Source organism: Cnephaeus nilssonii, assembly GCF_951640355.1.
Source record: "Cnephaeus nilssonii genome assembly, chromosome: 7".
Classification (NCBI taxonomy): domain Eukaryota; kingdom Metazoa; phylum Chordata; class Mammalia; order Chiroptera; family Vespertilionidae; genus Cnephaeus; species Cnephaeus nilssonii.
In genome coordinates this window covers 2,076,908-2,098,549 of record NC_137078.1, presented here as the reverse complement: position 1 = coordinate 2,098,549, position 21,642 = coordinate 2,076,908, and the positions used below count along the sequence as shown (strand labels likewise).

At 42.3% G+C, this 21,642-nt stretch overlaps 1 protein-coding gene across 5 annotated transcripts in view; it reads left to right on the top strand.

The window, feature by feature from the left end:
- PLS1 (plastin 1) overlaps window positions 1–21,642 on the top strand; it is a 222,745-nt gene that overhangs the window by 92,197 nt on the left and 108,906 nt on the right. For 4 of the 5 annotated variants that reach the window (XM_079777350.1, XM_079777348.1, XM_079777352.1 and 1 more), the window contains 3 exons: window positions 4,579–4,681; window positions 13,106–13,269; window positions 15,265–15,394. In XM_079777350.1, the coding sequence (XP_079633476.1) occupies window positions 4,612–4,681; window positions 13,106–13,269; window positions 15,265–15,394 (364 nt within the window). In that variant the 5' untranslated portion in view covers window positions 4,579–4,611. The remainder of the gene's footprint in view (window positions 1–4,578; window positions 4,682–13,105; window positions 13,270–15,264; window positions 15,395–21,642) is intronic. The other variant, XM_079777349.1, reaches the window with a different exon arrangement.

Genomic DNA, 21,642 nt, shown 5'->3' with positions numbered 1-21,642 from the left:
CTTTCCTCCTGCTTTTTAATTTTTTTCTCCAATTGCTGTTCAGCTTGAGCTTGTTTCTGTACCTGATCTTCTAACTCACTAATTCGGTCCTCTGCTTCTTGTAATCTACTGTTGATACTTTCCATGGTGTTTTTGATTGTAGCTATATCACTTTTCATTTCTTCCTGATTCTTGCATAAGTTGTTGATTTTCTCATCCATCCGATGTATAAATTCCATGACCATTACTCTGAACTCCTTTTCGGTCATGTTGCAAGCTTCATTTTCACTAATTTCCTTTCTTGGCGACTCCACATTTTCTTTCCTCTGTGAGTTATTTCGTTTCCCCATTCTGGCTATTACCAGAAAGCTCAAGCTTCTGTTTGCGTGGACCTGGGCCGTGTGCTGTGGGGACTTCGCTCCACCCTAGTTTCACTGAAGTGCACTGACACTAGGACGTGTGGCTGTCTTTGGTTGGTGGGAACCAGACTTGCCCAGGATCAGTGTCCCCAGTGTTCCGTGTGGTCTCGTGTGCACATTTAGAATCAGGGGCCCTGTCTGCACCACACTGTTGGTATGTGCCGAGAATGAGATCCTTAGCATGTGCCAGGAGTCAGAGTTTCCCTGTGTCTGCACCAAGACTCGAGTGTCAAAGTCTCTGTTGCCTTGTGCGGTTTCTCGTTGAGAATCAGGGTCCCTGTGTGTGCACGCACCAACAATTGGGGTCGCTGGCTCTTAGTGTGAATGCGCTGTGAGTCAGGGATCCCAGGCAGCTGTGTCCGGCGTGCCAAATTCCCTGAAGTGGGGCTGCGTCCTGTGTGTGCTCTCTCTACTGAGCCAAACCGGCTAGAGCGCACATTCTTAAAAACCTGAAGGTGAGCCGGCTCAGTGCACTCTCCCAAAGTCCCAGAAGGGGGGCGGAGTCCGTCCTGCGCGCCAAATTCCCCAAAGGGAAGCCCCTCTTAAGAATCTCCGAAGGGGGAGCTGTGACCCGCGAGCCAAATTCCCCCAAATTCCCCGAAGGGGAGCCCTCTGTGCGCACTGACAGATTTCCCCGACGGGGAGCTGCTTCTGTCCCGTGCGCGAGCGCGCGCCAAATTCCCTAAGAGGGAGCGCGTCCCTGCGCAAAGCTCGGCAGCTTGGGCCAGGGGCGGGTCTATCAGTTACTATGGCGCTGTCTGTGCGCGCGCCCGTGAGCAGCTTGGGGGAGGGGCGGGTCTATCAGTTACTATGGCGCTATCAGCGCCTGCGAGGAGGGGGATAGGCTCTTTGACTCACGGAAATCTGCCGGGAAGTCTGGATTCTTGTTGTTTGTCTGAAGCTGTGATAGCAGTTCTCTGTCCCCAGTGGCTGCAGGGTCCTGGTTTGTGTTAGAAGCCAGGATCCGAGTCTCAGGCAGCTCTGTTTCCCAAGATGGCGTGGTCTCTGCGTCCGCACCAACCGCCGAGAAGTGTCCGCTTTGTGCGCGGGGCTCCGCCGTCTAGGGCTGCCCTGTTCGGGAGCCCCTTGGAAGACCTGCAGAATCTAACTGACCCTATCTCATACACACACACACACACACACCACACACATCTACACTCTCCTCTATGGGTTCCTCACTCACACTCTCTCTCTCCCTACCTTCCTGCCGGTCGCCATATTTTTTTTTTCTAGCTCAATAATAACTTTAAATGTAAATGGATTGAATGCCCCAATCAAAAGACATAGGGTAACAGATTGGATAAGAAAACAAAACCCATATATCTGCTGTCTACAGGAAACCCACCTCAAAAAAAAGGACGCATACAGACTGAGAGTAAAGGGATGGAAAAAGGTATTCCAGGCGAATGGAAATGAAAAAAAAGCTGGGGTAGCAATACTTATAGCTGACAAATTAGATCTCAAAGTGAAGGACATAACAAGAGATAATGAAGGCCACTTCATAATACTAAAGGGAGAAATCCAACAAGAAGAAATAACTCTGGTAAACATATATGCACCCAACACAGGAGCACCAAGATACATTAAAAAACTCCTGGAAGATATCAAAGGAGAGATTGACAGCAATACAATTATAGTAGGAGACTTCAATACCCCACTATCACCATTGGACAAATCCTCTAAACAAAAAATCAGCAAAGAAACATCAATCCTAAATGACTCACTAGACCAGATGGAATTAATCGACATCTTCAGAACATTTCACCCCAAAGCCACAGAATATACATTCTTCTCAAGTGCACATGGGACATTTTCAAAGATAGGCCATATGTTAGGACATAGGCAAAGTCTCTCCAAATTCAAGAAGATAGAAATCATATCAAGTTTCTTCTCAGATCACAGTGGCATAAAACTGGAAATCAACTACAATAAAAACAACCCAAAGAAATCAAACACATGGAGACTAAACAACATGCTATTAAACCATGACTGGCTTACCAAAGACATCAAGGAAGAAATAAAAAACATCATGGCAACAAATGACAATGAAAACACAACAATCCAAAATCTGTGGGACACAGCGAAAGCAGTCCTGAGAGGGAAGTTCATAGCTCTACAAGCCTACTGCAAAAAACAAGAAACAATGGTAATAAATTACCTAACCCAATAACTCAAAGAGTTAGAGAGAGAGCAACAAGAAAATCCCAGTGTAAGCAGAAGGAAAGAAATAATAAAGATCAGAGCGGAGATAAACGACATAGAGACCAAAGAAACAATACAAAAGATCAACAAAACCAAGAGCTGGTTCTTTGAAAGGATAAACAAGATTGATGAGCCTCTAGCCAGGCTCACCAAGAAGCAAAGAGAGAGGACTCAAATAAACAAAATCAGAAATGAAAGAGGTGAAATAACAACAGAGCCTGATGAAATACAAAGGATTGTTACAAAATACTACGAACAACTCTATTCCAACAAACTGGACAACTTGGAGGAAATGGACATATTCCTAGACAAATACAACCTTCCAAGAATGTACATTAGGTTACTGCACAGATTCAGATTGCTAGCCCCCTAAACATCAGGGTTACATTGGAATTAGCCTTTTAGCTTTCTCATAAACATAATTTGATATTTCAATACATTATTCTGCCCAAATAATATTAACTATTTTGATTAAGATTGAGGTTCTGAAAATAAAATTTTCTCCTGTTCAAAACCTATTTTGTTATCTTTATTATTTTTATTATTTTTACTCTCTGAGTTTACAATTTTTATATTATGAATAATTTAAAACAAAAAAATAATGAAAAGTACAATAGCAATTTTAACTGATGTCCATATACTTATGCTCAGATGGAACAGATGTTAAAATTTTGCTGTAATTGCTAAAAATCTGTCTTTTTTAAAAAAGTAATAGATCTAGCTCTAACCCAAGCTGCACTCCTGGCTTTCCTCTCCATAGACAACCAGAGAGAACTTGAATAAATGAAATCAGATATCAAAGAGAGCATTGACAAGTGACACTATAGAAATACCGACAATTTTAAGAAAATACTTTGATCCCAGGCCCTGGTCAGGGCGCATGCGGGTGGAAGCCAATCAACATATCTCTCTCACATCGATGTTTCCCTCTCTCACTCTGTCTTTCATCCTCCCTTCTACTCTCTCTAAAAATCAATAGAAAAACATCAGCAGGTTAAGACTTAAAAAAAATAATTCCACTTTGAGATACTTATCTTACAGAAATAAACATGGATATGTACAATTATATACCTATTAGTATCTTCATTGCATCATTGTTTAGAACAAAATATTGGAAGTAATGAAATACCCTGAAACAAGAGATTTACCAAATATGTTATGGTACAGTAATATGTGACCATTAAATATTGTATTGATAAGTAACATCGAAACATACAGCATATTCATGCAAAAATATAATATACTAACATTTTTCACCCCTTAAAAAGGTATTCATGTACTTGAAAGTAGAACAGATAGATGTAGATAATAAAGTGATACCAGTTGATGTTTCTGGATAGTGGGTTATGGGTAATTTTAATTATGTTTTGGAAAGCAGCTGTGATCACTACCACCAAAGCTATTTTCTGTTTGGGTCATATATTACCAATTACTTTCTACAATGACTACCACCTGTTTGTTTTTGTTGCAACTCAGTTTTACTTAATTTTCTTCCTTTAGCTTGTATCACTTGCTCAGAGTAAGAAAGGACCCCCATATCTGGGAAAGACCTCTCCCTGGGAGAAGGGAGAGTTGGTGGCAGTGGACGCATATTGTCAAGCGGACCATGAAAGCCACAGCTCCATCTCCAGCCGCGCAGACTCCTCTTACTATAAAATTCTATTTGTGGATGCGGCTCATGTATTAAAATTTTGCTTTCTGATCTCTTTATGTTAACAATTCTTATACTTCCCTCAAACTTGAAGTGCATATTTTACTGAAATAGTGGGGTAAAATGTAAATGAAAATAATGTGGGCTATTAAGAAATAGCACATGGTGTGAAAAACAGGTATTTGTTACCCTGGGATTGATTTCTATTTCTTCCTTGTCAGCCAGACCTCTCAGATAATTCCTTCTAGATATTTTACTGCTTGTGGACTCTACTGCTTAGATAAATGTCCAAAAGGCTCTTTTTATAACATTGCTTTTTTTTTTTAGGTAGAAAGACCTGAGGAAGTCTTTCCTGTCAAGATGGAAAATAGTACCACTACCATTTCTCGGGAGGAGCTGGAGGAACTACAAGAAGCATTTAATAAAATAGGTATGCTTTAGAAAAACTCCATGTGATGTTATTCTTCTGCTTGGTATCAGACTTCCAAGAATGGAACAATACCTTTTATTGCTTCTACCATCACCCATTTACCCCGAGACGTATTCCTTTTTTTTCTTTTCATCTAGGTTTCACTGGATTCTTTCTTTCTTTCTCAAAGATAAACTGAAACTAGGCTTGAATTTCTAGGACAATTGTACTTTCAATTCTTTGATCATTTCTTTGCAAAGAATAATCCAGGTTAATGAATGACAGTGTAATTGAATATGCTTAACATGATATCCTCATTACAAAGAAAAAATTGAGAAATACTTCCTTGTCTATTAACTGAACTTTGGCCTTTATGTGTTTTTCATTAACAATAACACTTTTTGACTTCGTTTAGAGTATTTTAAAATCTTAATATTCTTTTTAAAGGTCATAGGGCCTATTTTCCTGCTCCCTTATGCATAATTTAAAAATCTTAGTGTCATTTTTAAAGGTCGTTATGTCTTATTTTTCTACTTTCACTTTTTAAAGCCATTCAGTGTTTTGTCTTTATGATATTATCATTTGAACAGCTTTGTAGTTTTCTCACCCCAAAATTTTCCTCATACTCTGATTGCATTTCTTCTGCATTTTGCTCGTAGAAACCGTGACAAACCAGGAGAATATAAATACCATATTTGGCTCTAATCTGCAAGCACATGCAAGCTGAGCAGTCCGTAGACAGGGGGATGCTGACACCAGCACTCTTGCCCTTCTTCAGTAGGCCTTTCTTTAGTGTAGGCTACGGAAAGCAGTCAGGTGGCAGACCATGGAGGATAGAATAAGCAGTTTTGTGCCTATACTGCTCACAAACCTAATGAATAATGACGGAAACTAATGTAGGTAAAATGCAATGTGGAATGAGTTTTAGAGACCAATACAAAGATAAAAGATTTAAGATTAAAAAGTAAAGCTCTTCAAAAATAAAAAGTAAAGCTTATGACTTACAAATAAAAAGGAAACTTATGACTTACAAATCATTGCTATGAATTCTACAAATCTCTGGACCCCTCCTGTTCTCCATGTATAACTGGCTCCAGAATAACTCCAACCTTCAGAATACAGTTTGCATGGTGGCTGAATTAGGCTCCCAGGGCATGCCTTAATCTTGGTCCTGTCTTTATTTTGGGCACCATATATTTGTCATTTGGGCATTGTATGAAGATGCTATGATTTCTAAAACATCACTGTTAAAAATAACTTTTATAGGGTTTTGTAAGCAGTGCCTAGAGTCTTTTCAAGACAGAAATTAAGCAATTATTGGGATATTCTGCTTATTTTGAACATTGAAATAGAGGAAGTAATAAAAATGTATTGCCAGTGTTGCTCAATGGTTAAGTGTCGACCTGTGAACCAGGAGGTCATCATTTGATTCCCAGTCGGGGCACATGCCCGGGTAATTGAATATGCTTACTATGATATCCTCATTACAGAGAAAAAAAATATAGAAACACTTCCTTGTCTATAAACTGAACACTGGCCTATGTGTTTGTCATTAACAATAGTACTTTTTGACTGGGAGGTCTTTCCTAGATATGGGAGTCCTTTCTTACCCTAAGGTCCCTGGTAGGGGGTGTGCAGGAGGCAGCTGATAAATGATTCTTTCTCATCATTCATGTTTCTATCTCTCCCTCCCTCTCCCTTACTCTCTGAAATCAATAAAATTATATATGTTTTAAAAATGTATCTCTTTAGTTTGGCATTTCTGTTATTTTATAGGTGCAGTTTGGTAGCTTGCATAAAAGCTAGGTCTTAGTAAAATAAATTAGTAATAAATTTTCTTTGTTTAGCACACTCACTTTAACCTTTATGACTCATGGACATACAATCCTGTAGTACTTATTTACGTAATGATATTTTGAATAAATAATTCATTGATGGAACAATTCTAACAGCAAGATAACTTGCTGTGTGAGAGAAGTGCTGACAGCAGCTGAGCATGTATGTACTTGTTACTTTATTTACAAGGTAAATGGCTACTCATAAACTCAGTGATCCCTCTGTTTATTTGTTGTACCAACAAACTTTTCTCAGAGGTCATCCAACCTAACTAGATGGGATATTTTGGGTTCTCTAGGGAGAAGTGGGAGATTAAAATATTTGTCTTATTTTTTAATTGTGGTAAGATAGACATAAAATTTATCATTTAGTGTACAGTTCAGTGGCATTAAGTACATTCACATTGTTATGCAGTCATCACCACCATCCATCTCTAGAATGTTTTCATCTTCCCCTACTATCATTATGTCCATTAAATACTAACGCCCAGCCCCACTGGGTCTACTGCCATGAATTTGACTACTCTATAATAACCTATTATAAGTGCAGTCATAAAATATTTTTTTGTGTGTGACTGGCTTACTTCACTTAGCATATGTCTTCAAGGTTCATTTATGTCATATCATGTGTCAGAATTTCCTTAATTTTTTTTAAGAGAGGGGGCGCTCTTTGTTGTTCCACTTATTTCTTCTTCATTGGTTGATTCTTGTATGTGCCCTGGCCAGGTATGAAATCTGTAACCTTGGTGTATGGGACGATACTCTAACGAAGTGTGCTACCCAGCCAGGGCTGAATTTCCTTACTTTTCAAGGCTGAATAATATTCCATTGTATGTCTATACCATATGTTGTTTACCTGTTCATTAGTTGATGGCCACTTGAAATGTTTCTATCTTTTAGCTATTGTGACTAATGTTGCTATGAACATGGGTATGCAAATATCTGTTCAAGTCTCTGTTTTCAGTATACTGAGAAATGGTATTATTGTATAGTTAAGCATAGTATTACTGAATCATATGCTAATTTTATGTTGAATTTTTAAAGGAATCACCATACTGCTTTATATGGTAGCTGCACTATTTCATATTTCTACCAGCCGTGCACAAGGTTCCAATTTCTTCAAATCCTTACCAACACTGTTATTTTCTGTTCTGTTTTGTTTTTAATATAATAGTCATACTCATGAGTGTGTAGGGGGATCTCATGGTGAGTTTGATTTGCTTTTCCATAATAATTAGACATGTTGAGCATCTTTTCATGTGCTTATTGGCCATTTGTATATCTTTTTTGGAGAAATGTCTAAGTTCTTTGCCCATATTTTTAATTCCAAGTTGTTTTTTTTTTAATTACAGTTTACATGCATTATTATTTTGTACTAGAGGCCTGGTGCACGGAATTCATGCACTTGGGGGAGGTCCCTCAGCCTGGCCTGCACCCTCTCGCAGTCTGGGAGCCCTGGGGGAGGGGGGGATGTCTGACTGAAGCTTAGTGGGCCTAAGCTGTCAGTTGGACATCCTTAGCATTGTCACGGAGGTGGGAGAGACTCCCACCACTGCTGCTGTGCTCACCAGCCATGAGCCCAGCTTCTGGCTGAGCAGCGCTCCCACTGTGGGAGCACACTGACCACCAGGGTGCAGCTCCTGCATTGATTGTCTGCCCCCTGGTGGTCAGTGCGCATCACAGTGACCAGTCGTTCCACCATTCAGTTATTTGCATATTAGCCTCTTATTATGTAGGATACCTATAGATGAGGCCCCCTAGAGCCATAAGAAATGCAAAAAATTCACTGTTAACTCATTCTCGAATTGCCCCCACTTAAAATCAAATTGCCCCCCTGTGGGGCGTGTGCTGCACCTTGGCAACCACTGGTCTTGACACTCTTCCTCTCTGAGCTTCATTTCTGAATACATACGCACATACCATGGGAATTGTAATCTCTTCTCCGCCTACCTCACTGGGTTGTCATGAGGAGGTTCTGAACTAATAAACCTAGAAATGTTTCATCAAGTAAGTGATGTCTAAACAGGAAGGGATTGTTATTTTTAAGCCCACAGGTACCCTCGCAGGTAGCAGGTGCAGATTAGGGGAGGAGGGCATGATTGTTTCCTGGGACGCAGCTGTATGTGCTCAGGGCCAGGATCCAATCTCCTGGAGCGGGCTGGGCCTGGGCCAGGGCTGAGCCAGGCGGGCTAGGAGGGCGGCTTTAGCCCGTCTCCAGTAAGGTTCAGTGCGCTTCAGCTGCGGAGACAGCTGCTGGTGTCAGGAGGGGGAAGGGTCTGACCCTGGGGGGCTGCTCAAGCCTGCCTCCATCTGGGTCTGGAGTTGTAGGGAGGAGAGGCGTGCAGAGCCCCAGCGGAGGGGGCCTGGCAGCGGCAGGCCATGGGCCCTGGGTGCCTCGGGGCTCTGACCCGTGGTCGCTGGTGTGCTGTTGTTGTGGGTGCCCCAGGCAGGGGTGGCGGGGGAAGAGATCAGGAGTTGAGGTTCGGGCTGCAGCTACCCCTAAGTCTGGGTCTTCTCATCTGTTCAGCCTCCCCATCCCCCCCGGGGGTGCGGGGGCGGGGGTAGGGTGCCTGTGCAGGGGGTTGGAAGAGCTCCCGTGGCCGCTTCCTCTTCCTTCTTTGCAGTCCGGGCTCCTGTCAGGTGCTCTCCTCAGACCCCAGGGAACGTGGCTCAGGCCGCCTGCCCCCTGCTGCGTGAGCATCCTCCTGCTGGTCTGTCAATATGCAAATTGGTCATTACTGGGACACCGTAATGGACTTTTAGCACATTACCTCTTTATATGTATAGATTAGTTTCAGGTATACAACATAGTGATTAGATAGTCATATACTTTACAAAGTGTTCCTCTGGATATTTCCAGTGCCCACCTGACACCACACATAGCTATTACAATATTATTGACTATATTCCCTGAGCTGTACTTGATTATTTTAAAATCTTTATTGTTGAGAGTATTACAGATGTCCCCCTTTTTCCACCCATTACCCACCCCACCCCAGGCCTTCACCACCCTATTGTCTTTGTCCATAGGTAATGCATATATGCATTATAAGATCTTTAGTTAATCTCTTAATCTCTGCCCCCTCACCCCCTTCCCTCTGAGATTCATCAGTCTGTTCCATTTTCCATGCCTCTGATTCTATTTTATTCACCAGTTTATTTTGTGCATTAGATTTCTTGTCTGTTTATTTTGATTTCTATATGCAATTATTGATAGATATGTATTTATTGCCATTTTATTGTTCATATTTTTATCTTTTTATTTATCTTCTTCTTTCTCTTCTTAAAGAATACCCTTCAACATTTTATGCAATACTGGTTTGGTGGTGATGAGCTCTTTTAGCTTTTTCTTGTCTGTGAAGCTCTTTATCTGACCTTCAATTCTAAATTATATCTTTGCTGGAAAGAGTAATCTTGGTTGTATTCCTTGATATTCATCACTTTGAATATTTCTTGCCACTCCCTTCTGGTCTACAAAGTTTCTGGTGAGGAATCAGCTGGCAGTCGTATGGGTGCTCTCTTGTATGTAACTAATTGTTTTACTTTTGATGCTTTTAATATTCTCTCTTTGTCTTTAACTCTTGGCATTTTAATTATGATGTGTCTTGGTATGTGCCTCTTTGGGTTCCTCTTGTTTGGGAGTCTCTGCACTTCCTGGACTTGTAAGTCTATTTCTTTCACCAGGTGGGGGAAGTTTTTTTTATCATTATTTCTTCAAATAGGTTTTCAATATCTTGTTCTCTCTCTTCTCCTTCTGACACCCCCTTAATGCAAATGTTGGTACCCTTGAGGTTGACCCAGAGGCTCCTTATACTATCTTCATATTTTTGGATTCATTTTTCTTTATGCTCTTCTGACTAAGTGTTTTTTGCTTCCTCATATTTCAAATCATTGATATAATTCTCAGAATCCTCTACTCTATTGTTGAATCCCTGTAAATTATTCATTATTTCAGTTAGTGTATGCTTAATTTCTGATTAGTCCTTTTTCATGTCTTTGACATTCTCACTAAGATCCTTGAAAGTCTTACTAAGTCCCTTGAAGCTCTCATTAAGATTCTTGAGCAACCTTATAATCATTGTTTTGAACTCTGTATCCAGTAGTTCCCTTGCTTCCATTTCTTTCATTTGTGACATGTTTCTTTGTCTATACATTTTGGCAGCTTCCCTGTGTTTGTTTCTATGTATTAGGTAGACTGCTATGTCTCCTGGAATTGGTAGTGGCCTTGTGTAGTATTATTTCTATCAATAATTGCATATAGAAATCATTATTTGAAGAAATAATGATAAAAAAAACTTCCCCCTGGATTTGGTAGTGACCTTGTGTAGTCACCTGAGCTGGGCACTCTAGGTGAGCCCCTTTGTGGCCTATGTGCACTGTTTTGTAGTATTTGAGCCTTGATTGCTGTTGGCATTACTGGGATGAATTGACCTCCAGGAAAATTGGCTGTGAGGACTAGTTGCAACTATTCTATGGAGCAGAACTTGCTTCAGTGGGGCTTTGGTGTTCACTGAGTCTGCCCCTTGAGTGTGTTACTTGTGGATGTGTAGAGTAGTAATCTGATATGGTGTGAAGCTGTTCATCAGGTGCACTGGCTCTGGGTCCTCCTAGGAGGTACAAAGTCAGCCACTGCCTAGGGCCACTCAGCAGGAGCTACAGAGAGATCTGCAGATGGCTGCTACTTGTATTGGGCTTGGAAGTGCCCAGGAAAGGCATAGCTGTGAAGCAAGGCAGGCTGGTGCTAGTGCTAGGTCTTAAGCCTTTTATTGATAGGTATGGCTCATTTTGACACCAGCTGCTGCTTGTTTGTGAGATTTTTAAAAAGTTTGAAGCCTGAACCAAGATGGCCATTCATATGGAAAAGCTGCTAACAAACAGCTTGGGTGGGGCTGCAAATTGTATTGGCCAAGATCCCAAGTAGTCACCAGGGCAAAGTGAATAGTGTGGGCCGTACTGATGGAAACTCAGATATGGCTGCAAGTCAGCTCTGAAACTGGGGAGGTCCCAGCACTGGAACAGTGACCCCTGAGAGCACCACTATCTGGGACAAACCCCCCTGAGTTCTTGCCCTGATGCTAGATAATCCAGTTCCTTCCTGAATATCCCAGGTTCCTTTTAAGTGGCCAACCCAGTGTTGGAGCCCAGAGGGATTGAGTCCAAGTAAGCCTGTGCACCAGCTTTTAAGAGGGCGTGCCTGGGTCTCCAGCAGCCTCTTTGTCACGCAGCCACAATCCCCACTGGTTTTTACAGCCTGAAGTTACAGGGGCTTCTCTTCCCCGCTCTGGAACCCTGTGCTCCGGGGTCTGGTGTGGGGCTGGGACCTCTTGCTCCTCACAGGTGGCCTCCACAGCAGAGATATCCCTCCTGATTAAAATAAATGCCACAAGCCTGTTGGTGCTTCTGCCCCTCCTACCAGTCTTAATGTGCTTTCTTCTTTACGTCTCTAGTTATAGGAAACAGTTCTGAACTGATGATATACTAAATAATGAGTATATGGTGATATAGTAAATAATGATTATATGGTGATATAGTAAATAATTTCTATCTGAATTCAAAGAAAGCAGTAGTAATTACTACAATAGCAAGCAATTTAGCTTGTTAACTGACTTCTGAGAAACAGTAAAATTGTTATTATTGGTAGGTTCTAGTTTAGAAATTTTTCATTGTTCTGAAGAGTATAGAGTATTGATTCTGGAAACTCATGCATGAGACTTGAAAAGTTTCTATCTTTATAATTAATTCAGTTATAGTGAGGGCAGCTCTTTTACTGAAAGGAATAAAATTATATGAACCAAAGCAACTATCACCAAATGTGCCACGAGAGCCTATGCAAGGTATATCAAGGCAACTAACCAAACACTCCAGAGCTCTGTTGCCAACTCTTGGCAGAAGTGTTTTGTGTCACTTGTTCTGTGTCAACAAGTGACATGCAGTCTCTAGGGAAAGCCCAGGGAAGGGTATTTCATTGATGATATGAGAATGCCAAGGGAACTTGTTTCCAAAAGTCCACATAGGTGTGAAATGATTTCTTGAACACTTAAACTCAAAATCATATCCAACATGATTCAGCCTACATCATGGTATCATCAATACATTATGAAGAGGCAGTGAATTATTAACACATGAAATAGGACTCCACCAAGAGAAATGTAGGCCAGAAATGCCTTATGTGTATTTTACACATACATAGTTTGTATGAAATGTGGGTCCCGCAGACCCCTTCTGTAAATTCTGTAAAGAAGTTAAAGTCTGGTGGGTTTTCCCTTGTGACCATTGATGCTGTATTTCTTCTAGATATCTGAGACTTCCAAATACTTAGTTCTTTGAAGCTTAGTCATGTGCTACACCTGAGTGCTACTTCATCTATTGGGGCAGTATCTATATTATGCACTTAAAATATATATGGCAGTCCTAAATCTATGGGGGAAAAGTGTATTTGAATATGAGTTTTTTTGCATTGCACAGTTCAGGTGCAGGAGAAAATATTACTGCCACTAGCAAAACAAACCTAAAAGGTTCTGCCTGTCTGTGAATCTCCCAAACAGCCATCTGAATGCACCTCTCCAACAGAGAACAATTGATATTTGACAGCTCATAATTTATCTTACAGATATTGACAACAGTGGGTATGTCAGTGACTATGAACTTCAGGACCTGTTTAAGGAAGCAAGCCTTCCTCTGCCTGGTTACAAAGTCCGAGAGATCGTGGAGAAAATTCTAGCAGTTGCTGACAACAACAAAGATGGCAAAATCAGTTTTGAAGAATTTGTGTCCGTAAGTAATTGAATCCTGTCTTGGCTACTGAATATATTGCTTTGAGGAAAATTTTAATAATGTCATTGTTTCTTTGCTTAAATATAGCTGCAGAGACCGGAAAAGGTGCTGCTTTAAAATTGACGATGATGATAACTACGATGAGGTCCACAAATAATTAATAAAATAAATAATTAATAAAACAAAAGAAAAAGTCATTCTCAAATGGAAGTCCAGCTTAGAGAACAATTAACAGTTTTATACCCTAGTAAAACTATAGTTGCATTCATTGTTCAATGACTGTCTCTGTGTGCAGAATATTTAATGCTATTATTTGGCCTTGAGAAATGGAATTTTTTTTTTAGCTGAAATAGCTAAGGCATGGAAGCTATATCTTCTAGAAACTGGTTGTTTCCTTTTGGTCAGTTAGACCTCAGTTTCAGTAGGGCCAGTTAAATGTTGATGCTAGCTCTGAGAGCATTGTTTCATTGTTAAACTACCTCAAGGCTCAAGGAACTAAACAAGATGAAAAATAACATATGACTCAGCCAATTGGCAGTTGAGCAAGGGCTGTTGCTTCTTCCCATCATTACCACCATGACTACATTTTTCTTATGAAAAATATAACTGTTAATACAATTAAATAAATACTTATGAAATGTAAATTATCTGCTTTTTCATTTTTTATTGGTTAAGCAAATATTCAAGCCCCTTTCTTGCCAGGAGCTCTGCTAGGCACTGCGAATAATGTGCTGAACAATGAGATGTGGTCTCTGCTTTTGTGGAGTTTGCATGTGGTGGGGAAGACAGAATCACAAAAATGGATAGAAGAAAACGGTGACAATTGCAATGACAGCAGTACAGGTCTCCTTGAGAGTTTATAGTAGAAGGAATTGAATTTGGTGGGGAGGCTGGAGAACTAAGGGACTCAGGGAAGGTGTCCCAGATGCTATAAAGGCTAAGCAGAGATCTGAAGAAAAATGCTAAACAGATAAAAGGGACAGAGAGGGGAATGAATAATGTGTGAGGCAGGCAGAGGTGACATCCTGTGCGGAGGCTCTGTCGCTTTAGGGATGGTAATATGCTAATTATTCCTCACCTGGGGAAAAGGAGCTGAGTGGCTGGAGCTGAGGTGGTTAGGGAAAAGGAATTCGCTAGAGAAGTAAGTCAGGGTCAGGTCCTGCAGGGTCCTGCAGGGTGTTTTTAGCCTAAGTGCAATATTAAGCCAGTGATATGGGAATAATAGAATGGGAGGTGACATGATCAGGTCTGCATTTTAAAAAACTCATTCTGGTGCTACTTGAAGAACTGGTTGAATTCAGTCTAACTGACCTCTAGAAAATCCAGTGAGAGGGTGGTTGCGAGTGTGTTTCTCTAAGCTTATGTTATTTCCTACAAGAGCTAACTTACACTGACACACATATGTACATTGGAGATGTTCAGCCAAGACAACACCTTCATTAAGGCATTTTAAACTCTATCATGTAGCCCAGCCGGTGTGGCTCAGTTGGTTTGGTGTCTTTCTATGCACCAAAAGGTTGACATTTCCATTCTGAGTCAGGGCACATGCCTGGGTTTCAGGTTTGCCCCCAGTTGGACCGCATCCAGAAACTCTGACTGATGTTTTTCTCTATCTCCATCCCTCTCCCTCCCTCTTTCTTTTTGTTTTCTGTCCCTCTCTCTCTTCCTTCCTCTCTCTAAGCATGTCCTGGGGTGAGGATTTAAAAAAAAAGAAGGAAATATAACTCTAGCATGTAGTTATTCTTTAGTTTCATGGCAAATCTAGAAGAATAATTTCAATGTGTTCAATTTAAAGTTTATTATAACAAAATTTTTTTCTAGTGGTTGGGATGCAAACATTTGTCCATTTTATGTTATTGGTAAAATGACCTGTGAGTTATCTGTTAGTATTTATTTTGATGTCATTCCAAATAAAGTCTAAATAATTTTTCTTCATGTTGCAAGGCTTTCTATGATTATTTGATGAAGACTCATTTTACTTTTATCCCATTCCAGCTAATGCAAGAGTTAAAAAGCAAAGACATCAGCAAAACATTCCGAAAAATAATTAACAAGAGGGAAGGGATTACTGCTATTGGAGGAACTTCATCCATTTCCAGTGAGGGCACACAGCATTCCTATTCAGGTAATTTCCCACTCCATTCAACAAGTCTCATATTCATCAAATCTAAATTGCCATCTTACCTAGTAATAGACAAATATGTAAATTGACCGTACCCTCGCTATGCCCACAGCCAATCAGAGTGAGTATGCAAATTAACCCACCAAAGATGGCGATTAATTTGCATACGAAGGCAGGGCGGGCAGCACCATGGCCTGCTTCCGGGGGTACGGGTCCATCGGGGGCGGAGGAGGCCCTGTGGGCAGCGCCAGACACCACCCACAAGGTACCAGTCCATGGCCGAGGAGGCGGTGGGGTGGGCAGCGCCAGACGGCACAGGAGGGGTCCGGGTTCATTGCAGGCCCCAGGAGGGGCAGCAGCCTGCCTAGCCGCTCACTGGGGTCCCTGGGAACATCGCAGGCATGGGGTTGCTGAGATACAGACCAGGCCTCTTGCCACAGATTCATAGCTTCAGGGAGATCGAGGGCAGGGATCTGCCTCATCTTCAGAGAGACAGAGGTTCTGCAGTGGCCCCAAGACATGGGAGGGCCCAGCCAGGGATCAAGGGGCATGGAAGGACTCCGGGCAAAGGGGCAAGGACCCTCACCCCTGAGGCGGGGGTTGAGGGGCGGTGCCACCTCAGTGGAGGGGTGCTGCACTGCAGGGTACTGGACTGACTGATGTGATTCAGAGAAGCTCCCAGTGCTAACCGCCCTTTCTCAGGCGGCCTTCACACTTCAGAGGCAGTGACTCCTGCTCCTGCCTTGACCCAAAAGCAAGCCCGCGGTGCCCTGCCCCATGGCAGAGCATGCCTAGGCAGTGAGTGCAAAGCCTTCCACCTGCTCCGGAGAAGCGAGGGCAGTAAAGAATGGGGGGAGAGGAAAGAATGTGGAGCATCCGCAATGAAGAGGTGCTCTAAAAAGAGGCTTGGAAGCCTGACTGGAAGGTTTGTTCTGTTTGCTTAGGAAGCGCAAAGAGCATGGCTCTGAGGGCTTCCTGTGTGCTGAGTCAAGTTCCACAGCCAACTGGAACTGGCCTCAGTTTCCTGGTCTGTAAAATGGATGAAGCGTGTCCCAGTGCCTTCACTGAGCTTTGATGGCCAATTGAGATACTATATAAAGAAAATGAGGGAAGAAATGAGAAAGAAAAGGAAGGACGAGCAACACAAAAGAAAGACTGAAAGGAACCTGTAAACCCATTGTCACTTAAATAGGGAATACAGTCAATAGTGTTGTAATGATGGTATGATGCCAGGTGGGTAATAGAAATATTGGGGAACACTTTGTAAAGTATATGATTGTCTAACCACTATTCTGTAACTAATATAAAACCTGAAACCAATACAAAATAATATTGAATATAAAGAAATGAAAATTGGAGTGAAATTTTTATAAATTTCAAAGTTTAAATAAAAGCTGTAAAGGAAGGAAGGGGAGAATAAAAATAGTGTTTTTTATTTTACCACTTCATTAAAAAGACAGTTGTCTTTATATGGTGCTTTTATACTTTTATACTTTTCTAAGTCATTATCTCATTTTAATTTCCGGGCAACTTAAAGACAAGATAATTATTCTGTCCACTATTCAAAGAAAGGAAATCTTGGTGTCTGGTTCTAATGATTCAATCGTCAAGCCCTTATTGTACAGCAGGGTTAGTAAAATTTTCTGTGCAGGGTCATATCTATACTAATAATAGCCTTGGGGGTGATCAGGCCAGCAGGGGAGGGTATTTGGGGGCAATCAGGCCCACAGAGGAGCAGTTAGGTGTCAATCAGGCCAGCAAGGGAGCAGTTAGGGGGCAATCAGGCAGGCAGGTGAGTGGTTAGGAGCCAGCAGTCCCGGATTGTGAGAGGGATGTTCAACTTCAGGTTTAGGCCCGATTCCACAGGGATCGGGCCTAAACCTGCAGTTGGACATCCCCTGAGGGGTCCCATATTGGAGAGGGTGCAGGCTGGGCTGAGGGACACCCTCCCCCATGCACGAATTTCGTGCACCGGGCCTCTAGTCTATACTAATAAAAGGGTAATATGCTAATTAGACCGGGTTGACTGGACGTCTTCTGGTTGTCTGGTCCTCCTTCTGGACAAAGCCACAGTGGCAGGGGCTGAGGCAGAGGTAGTTAGGGCGATGAGGCCAGCAGGGGAGGGTGGTTAGGGGCGATCAGGCTGGCAGGTGAGGGTGGTTAGAGGCAATTAGGCCCATAGGGGAGGGCGGTTAGAGGCGATCAGGCCTGCAGGCAGGTGAGCGGTTAGGAGCCAGAGGTCTCAGATTGTGAGAGGGTGCAGGCCGGGCTGAGGGATTCCCCCAACCCCCCGTGTATGAATTTTGTGCACCAGGCCTCTAGTTTATTATAATTCACACCATTGTTTTATGTACCATTGAGGGAAAATCAGAATAAATTATAACATGTCATCAAATTTGAAATGCCTCTTAATTTCAGAGATGTCAGAATGAAAAATCCTAAAATCTTAGAAATCAGTAAGTTCTTACTATGTGTCAGGTGCAGTGCACAACAAAGAGATTAGAAACAGTAAAAGTATCATTTATTTTCAGCACTGATTGTGTTTAATCATAACCTTTGAATGGCTTTTTCATCTTGACTGGTGGTGTGAGTTTTCCTTTAGACCTGATCTAGGAACATGGGAAGAGGTGTGTTGGAAGGACTTCCTCTTTCCATTTTCCAGGAGCTGAGATTCCTGATTCACCTTTTATCAAGCAGCCAGTGACTGGAGAGCCCAGTACCTGATTGTTTGATCTGATAGATTCACTGAGCTGTTGCCCAGTGAAAAATCGATAGTGGCAGTAACTCCTAAGATGAGAGGCCTTGCCCCATGTTAAACTTACCTCTCAGTGTTAAGACATTTAAGAACCTTTAGCAAAGTTTCTTTTGTTCATATTAACATGACATAATTAGAACATACTTTTAAAATATTTTACAAAAATTCACTGTAGCTTCTTTCCCTTTCTTTCTTTGAGAGCTAAATCTGTTAAGTATCCTCTTGGTTCTCTTCCTTTCTAACTGGATTTTCCTCTGATAATATACTTGCACTTCTCCCACCTGTTGTATTTTTTTCCTAATCTTTTCCCAATGTGGTAGTGTAGTGGTGAAAGCAGTGGTCTATAATTGTTACCTCCATTTTTTAAAAGGTATGTGCTTTTTAAAGCTATTTCTGCCTGTCCATTCTAAGAAAAAGGCTTCTTCCTTTTTAAAAAAACCTTTTAATTGAGGTAATATGTACATTTAGAAAAGTGCTGTAATCTTTAAATGAATTTTTACATGTGTATCTATATATCCTGTAGCAAAATCCATGTAGCTGCCTGCCAGATAAAGATAGAACACTTCTATCTCCTGAGTAGTTTCCTCATGTCTAGTCTTCCCTAGAGGTAACCACTTTTCTGATTTCTATCACTGTACCTTTTTGTAGTTGTTTATTAAGGTACTAGAGGCCCGATGCACGAAATTCATGCATGGAGGGGGGGCGGTTGTCCCTCAGCCCAGCCTGTACCCTCTCCAATCTGGGACCCCTTGAGGGCAGTCGGACATCCCTCTCACAATCCAGGACTGCTGGCTCCCAACTGCTCGCCTGCCTGCCTTCCTGATTGCCCCTAACCGCTTCTGCCTGCCAGCCTGATCACCCCCGAACCACTCCCCTGCCAGCCTGATTAATGCCTAACTGCTCCCCTGCCAGCCTGATTGCCCCCAACTTCCTTCCTCTGCCGGCCCTGTCACCCCTAACTGCCCTCCCCTGCAGGGTTGATCGCCTCCAACTGCCCTCCCCTGCTGGCCATCTTGTGGTGGCCATCTTGTGTCCACATGGGGGCAGGATCTTTGACCACATGGGGGAAGCCAGATTTTGTGTTGGAGTGATAGTCAATCTGCATATTACTCTTTTATTAGATAGGATAGAGGCCTGGTGCAGGAGTGGGGGGCCAGCTGGTTTGCCCTGACGAGTGTTCCGGATCAGGGTGGGGGTTCCCTTGGGGTGTGGGGTGGCCTAAGCAAGGGGCCTGTGGTGGTTTGCAGGCCGGCCACACCCCCTGGTGACCCAAGCGAAGGCCCTGGTATCTGGAATTTATTTACCTTCTACAATTGAAACTTTGTAGCCTGGAGCGGAGCCAAGCCTCCTGCATGCTCCACGGCCGGCAGCCATTTCTGTTTGGGTTAATTCATCTTCTATAATTGAAACTTTGTAGCCTTAAGCGGAGGCCTGGGCCCGGCCAGGGTGTGCGGAAAGCTTTGCTTTCTCCATTGCCGCGGGCAACCCTAGCCTGGTCTCTCCAGCTCCATGGCTGCCACCATTCTGTTTGAATTTGTTTACCTTCTATAATTGAAACTTTGTAGCTTGAGTGGAGGCTTAGGCCTGGCAAGGGGCATGCGGAAAGCTTGGCTTCCTCTGTTGCCTGGGAAACCTTGCTCTCTGTGGCTGTAGCCATCTTGGTTGGGTTTATTTGCATACTCGCCCTGATTGGCTGGTGGGTGTGGCTTGGGTGTAGCGAAGATGCGGTCAATTTGCATATTACCTTTTATTAGGTAGGATAAGATACACATAGTAAAGAACAAAAAGTTCTTTACTTAAGGATATGGTTTGAAATTTTTTACATATGAATACATCCATGTAACCATTATCTAGAACAAGATATGGAGTATTTAATAGCTTAATAAAAAAGAACAGCTGTTTTGAGATATAATTGAGATAGCATGAAATTTGCCCTTTTGAAGTATATAGTTCAATAGTATATTCAGAATTGTTCAGTGATCTTCACTGTCTAATCTATAATCCTTTAATTATCCAAAAGAGAAATTCCATGCTCTTTAGCAGTCACTCCCCATTTCTCCTCACCCATCCTCTGGTAGCCATAAATCAACTTTTTATTTCTATAGACTTGCCTATTCTGGAAATTTCATATAAATGGAATCATACAGTCGTGTCCTTTCACTTGACAGGTTTCTTCATTGCCATAATATTTGCAAAGATCATTCATATTGTACTTCATTCCTATTGTTGTAGCATATATTGTACTTCATTCCTTTTTGTTGCTATTCTGTGGAGAATGTTGTTTATCCATTCATTAGTTGACAGACATTTGGGTTGTTTCTACTTTTTGGCTTTTATGATGATGCTGTATGAACGTTTGTGTCTTCACTTTTCTGTAGATATATACCTGGGGGTGGAATTGCCAGGTCATGTGGTAACTCTGTGTTTAGCATTACAAAAAATAAAAAAATTCCTTCCAAACTGTTTTCCAAAGTATCTGAAGCATTTTACATTCCCATAAGCAGTGTATGGGAGTTCCAGTGTCTTCACTTTTCTCCAACACTTGTTCATTTTCTTTATTATAGCCATTGTTTGTGGTATGAAATGGTGTCTCATTTCTGGTTCCTATATCTGGAACATCCTCCCTTTCCCTGCCTATCTTCACATATTAAAAATCTGTCTTTGAAATAGTACCTTCTCCATAAAACATTTACTTGATTCATCTCAAACCAGAAGTGATCATTTCTTTTTTAAAATTCTTCAAACATTGCTTGTATCTCTCTTGTGATGTGTTTATTTCCCTTATGATACATTTCCTTATATATCTGTTTTATCTTATCATTATCTACTAGAGGCTTGATGCACAAAATTTGTGCAAGTGTAGGCCTTCTTTCCCGAGGCTGCCGGCACCGGCTTCCCTCCAGCACTTGGGATCCGGGCTTCCCTCCAGCCACCAGCAGACTCTGGGACCCAGGCTTCCCTCGCAGCCACGGCTTTGTCCAGAAGATCGTCCAGAAGGATGTCTGGTCTAATTAGCATATTATGCTTTTATTATTATAGTCTAGAGGCCCAGTGCATGAAATTCATGCACAGGGTCGGGGGGGGGTGGTTTCCCTCAGCCCAGCCTGCACCTTCTACAATTGGGGACCCCATGGGGGATGTCCAACTGCAACAGGGATCGGGCCTAAACTGGCAGTTGGACATCCCTTTTGCAATCTGGGACTGCTGGCTCCTAACCACTCACCTGCCTGCCTGATCACCCCTAACCACTCTGCTTGCCTGCCTGGTTGCCCCTAACCCCTCTGCCTGCCTGCCTGATCACCCCTAACTGCCTCTGCCTGCCTGCCTGATTGGCCCTAAACACTTCTGACTGCCTACCTGATCACCCATAACTGCTCCCCTGCTGGCCTGATTGACCCCAACTGCTCTCCCCTGCCAGTCTGATTGCCCCTAACTGCTCTCCCCTGCCTGCCTGATCATCCCTAACTGCCCTCCCCTGCTGGCCTGATCTCATCTC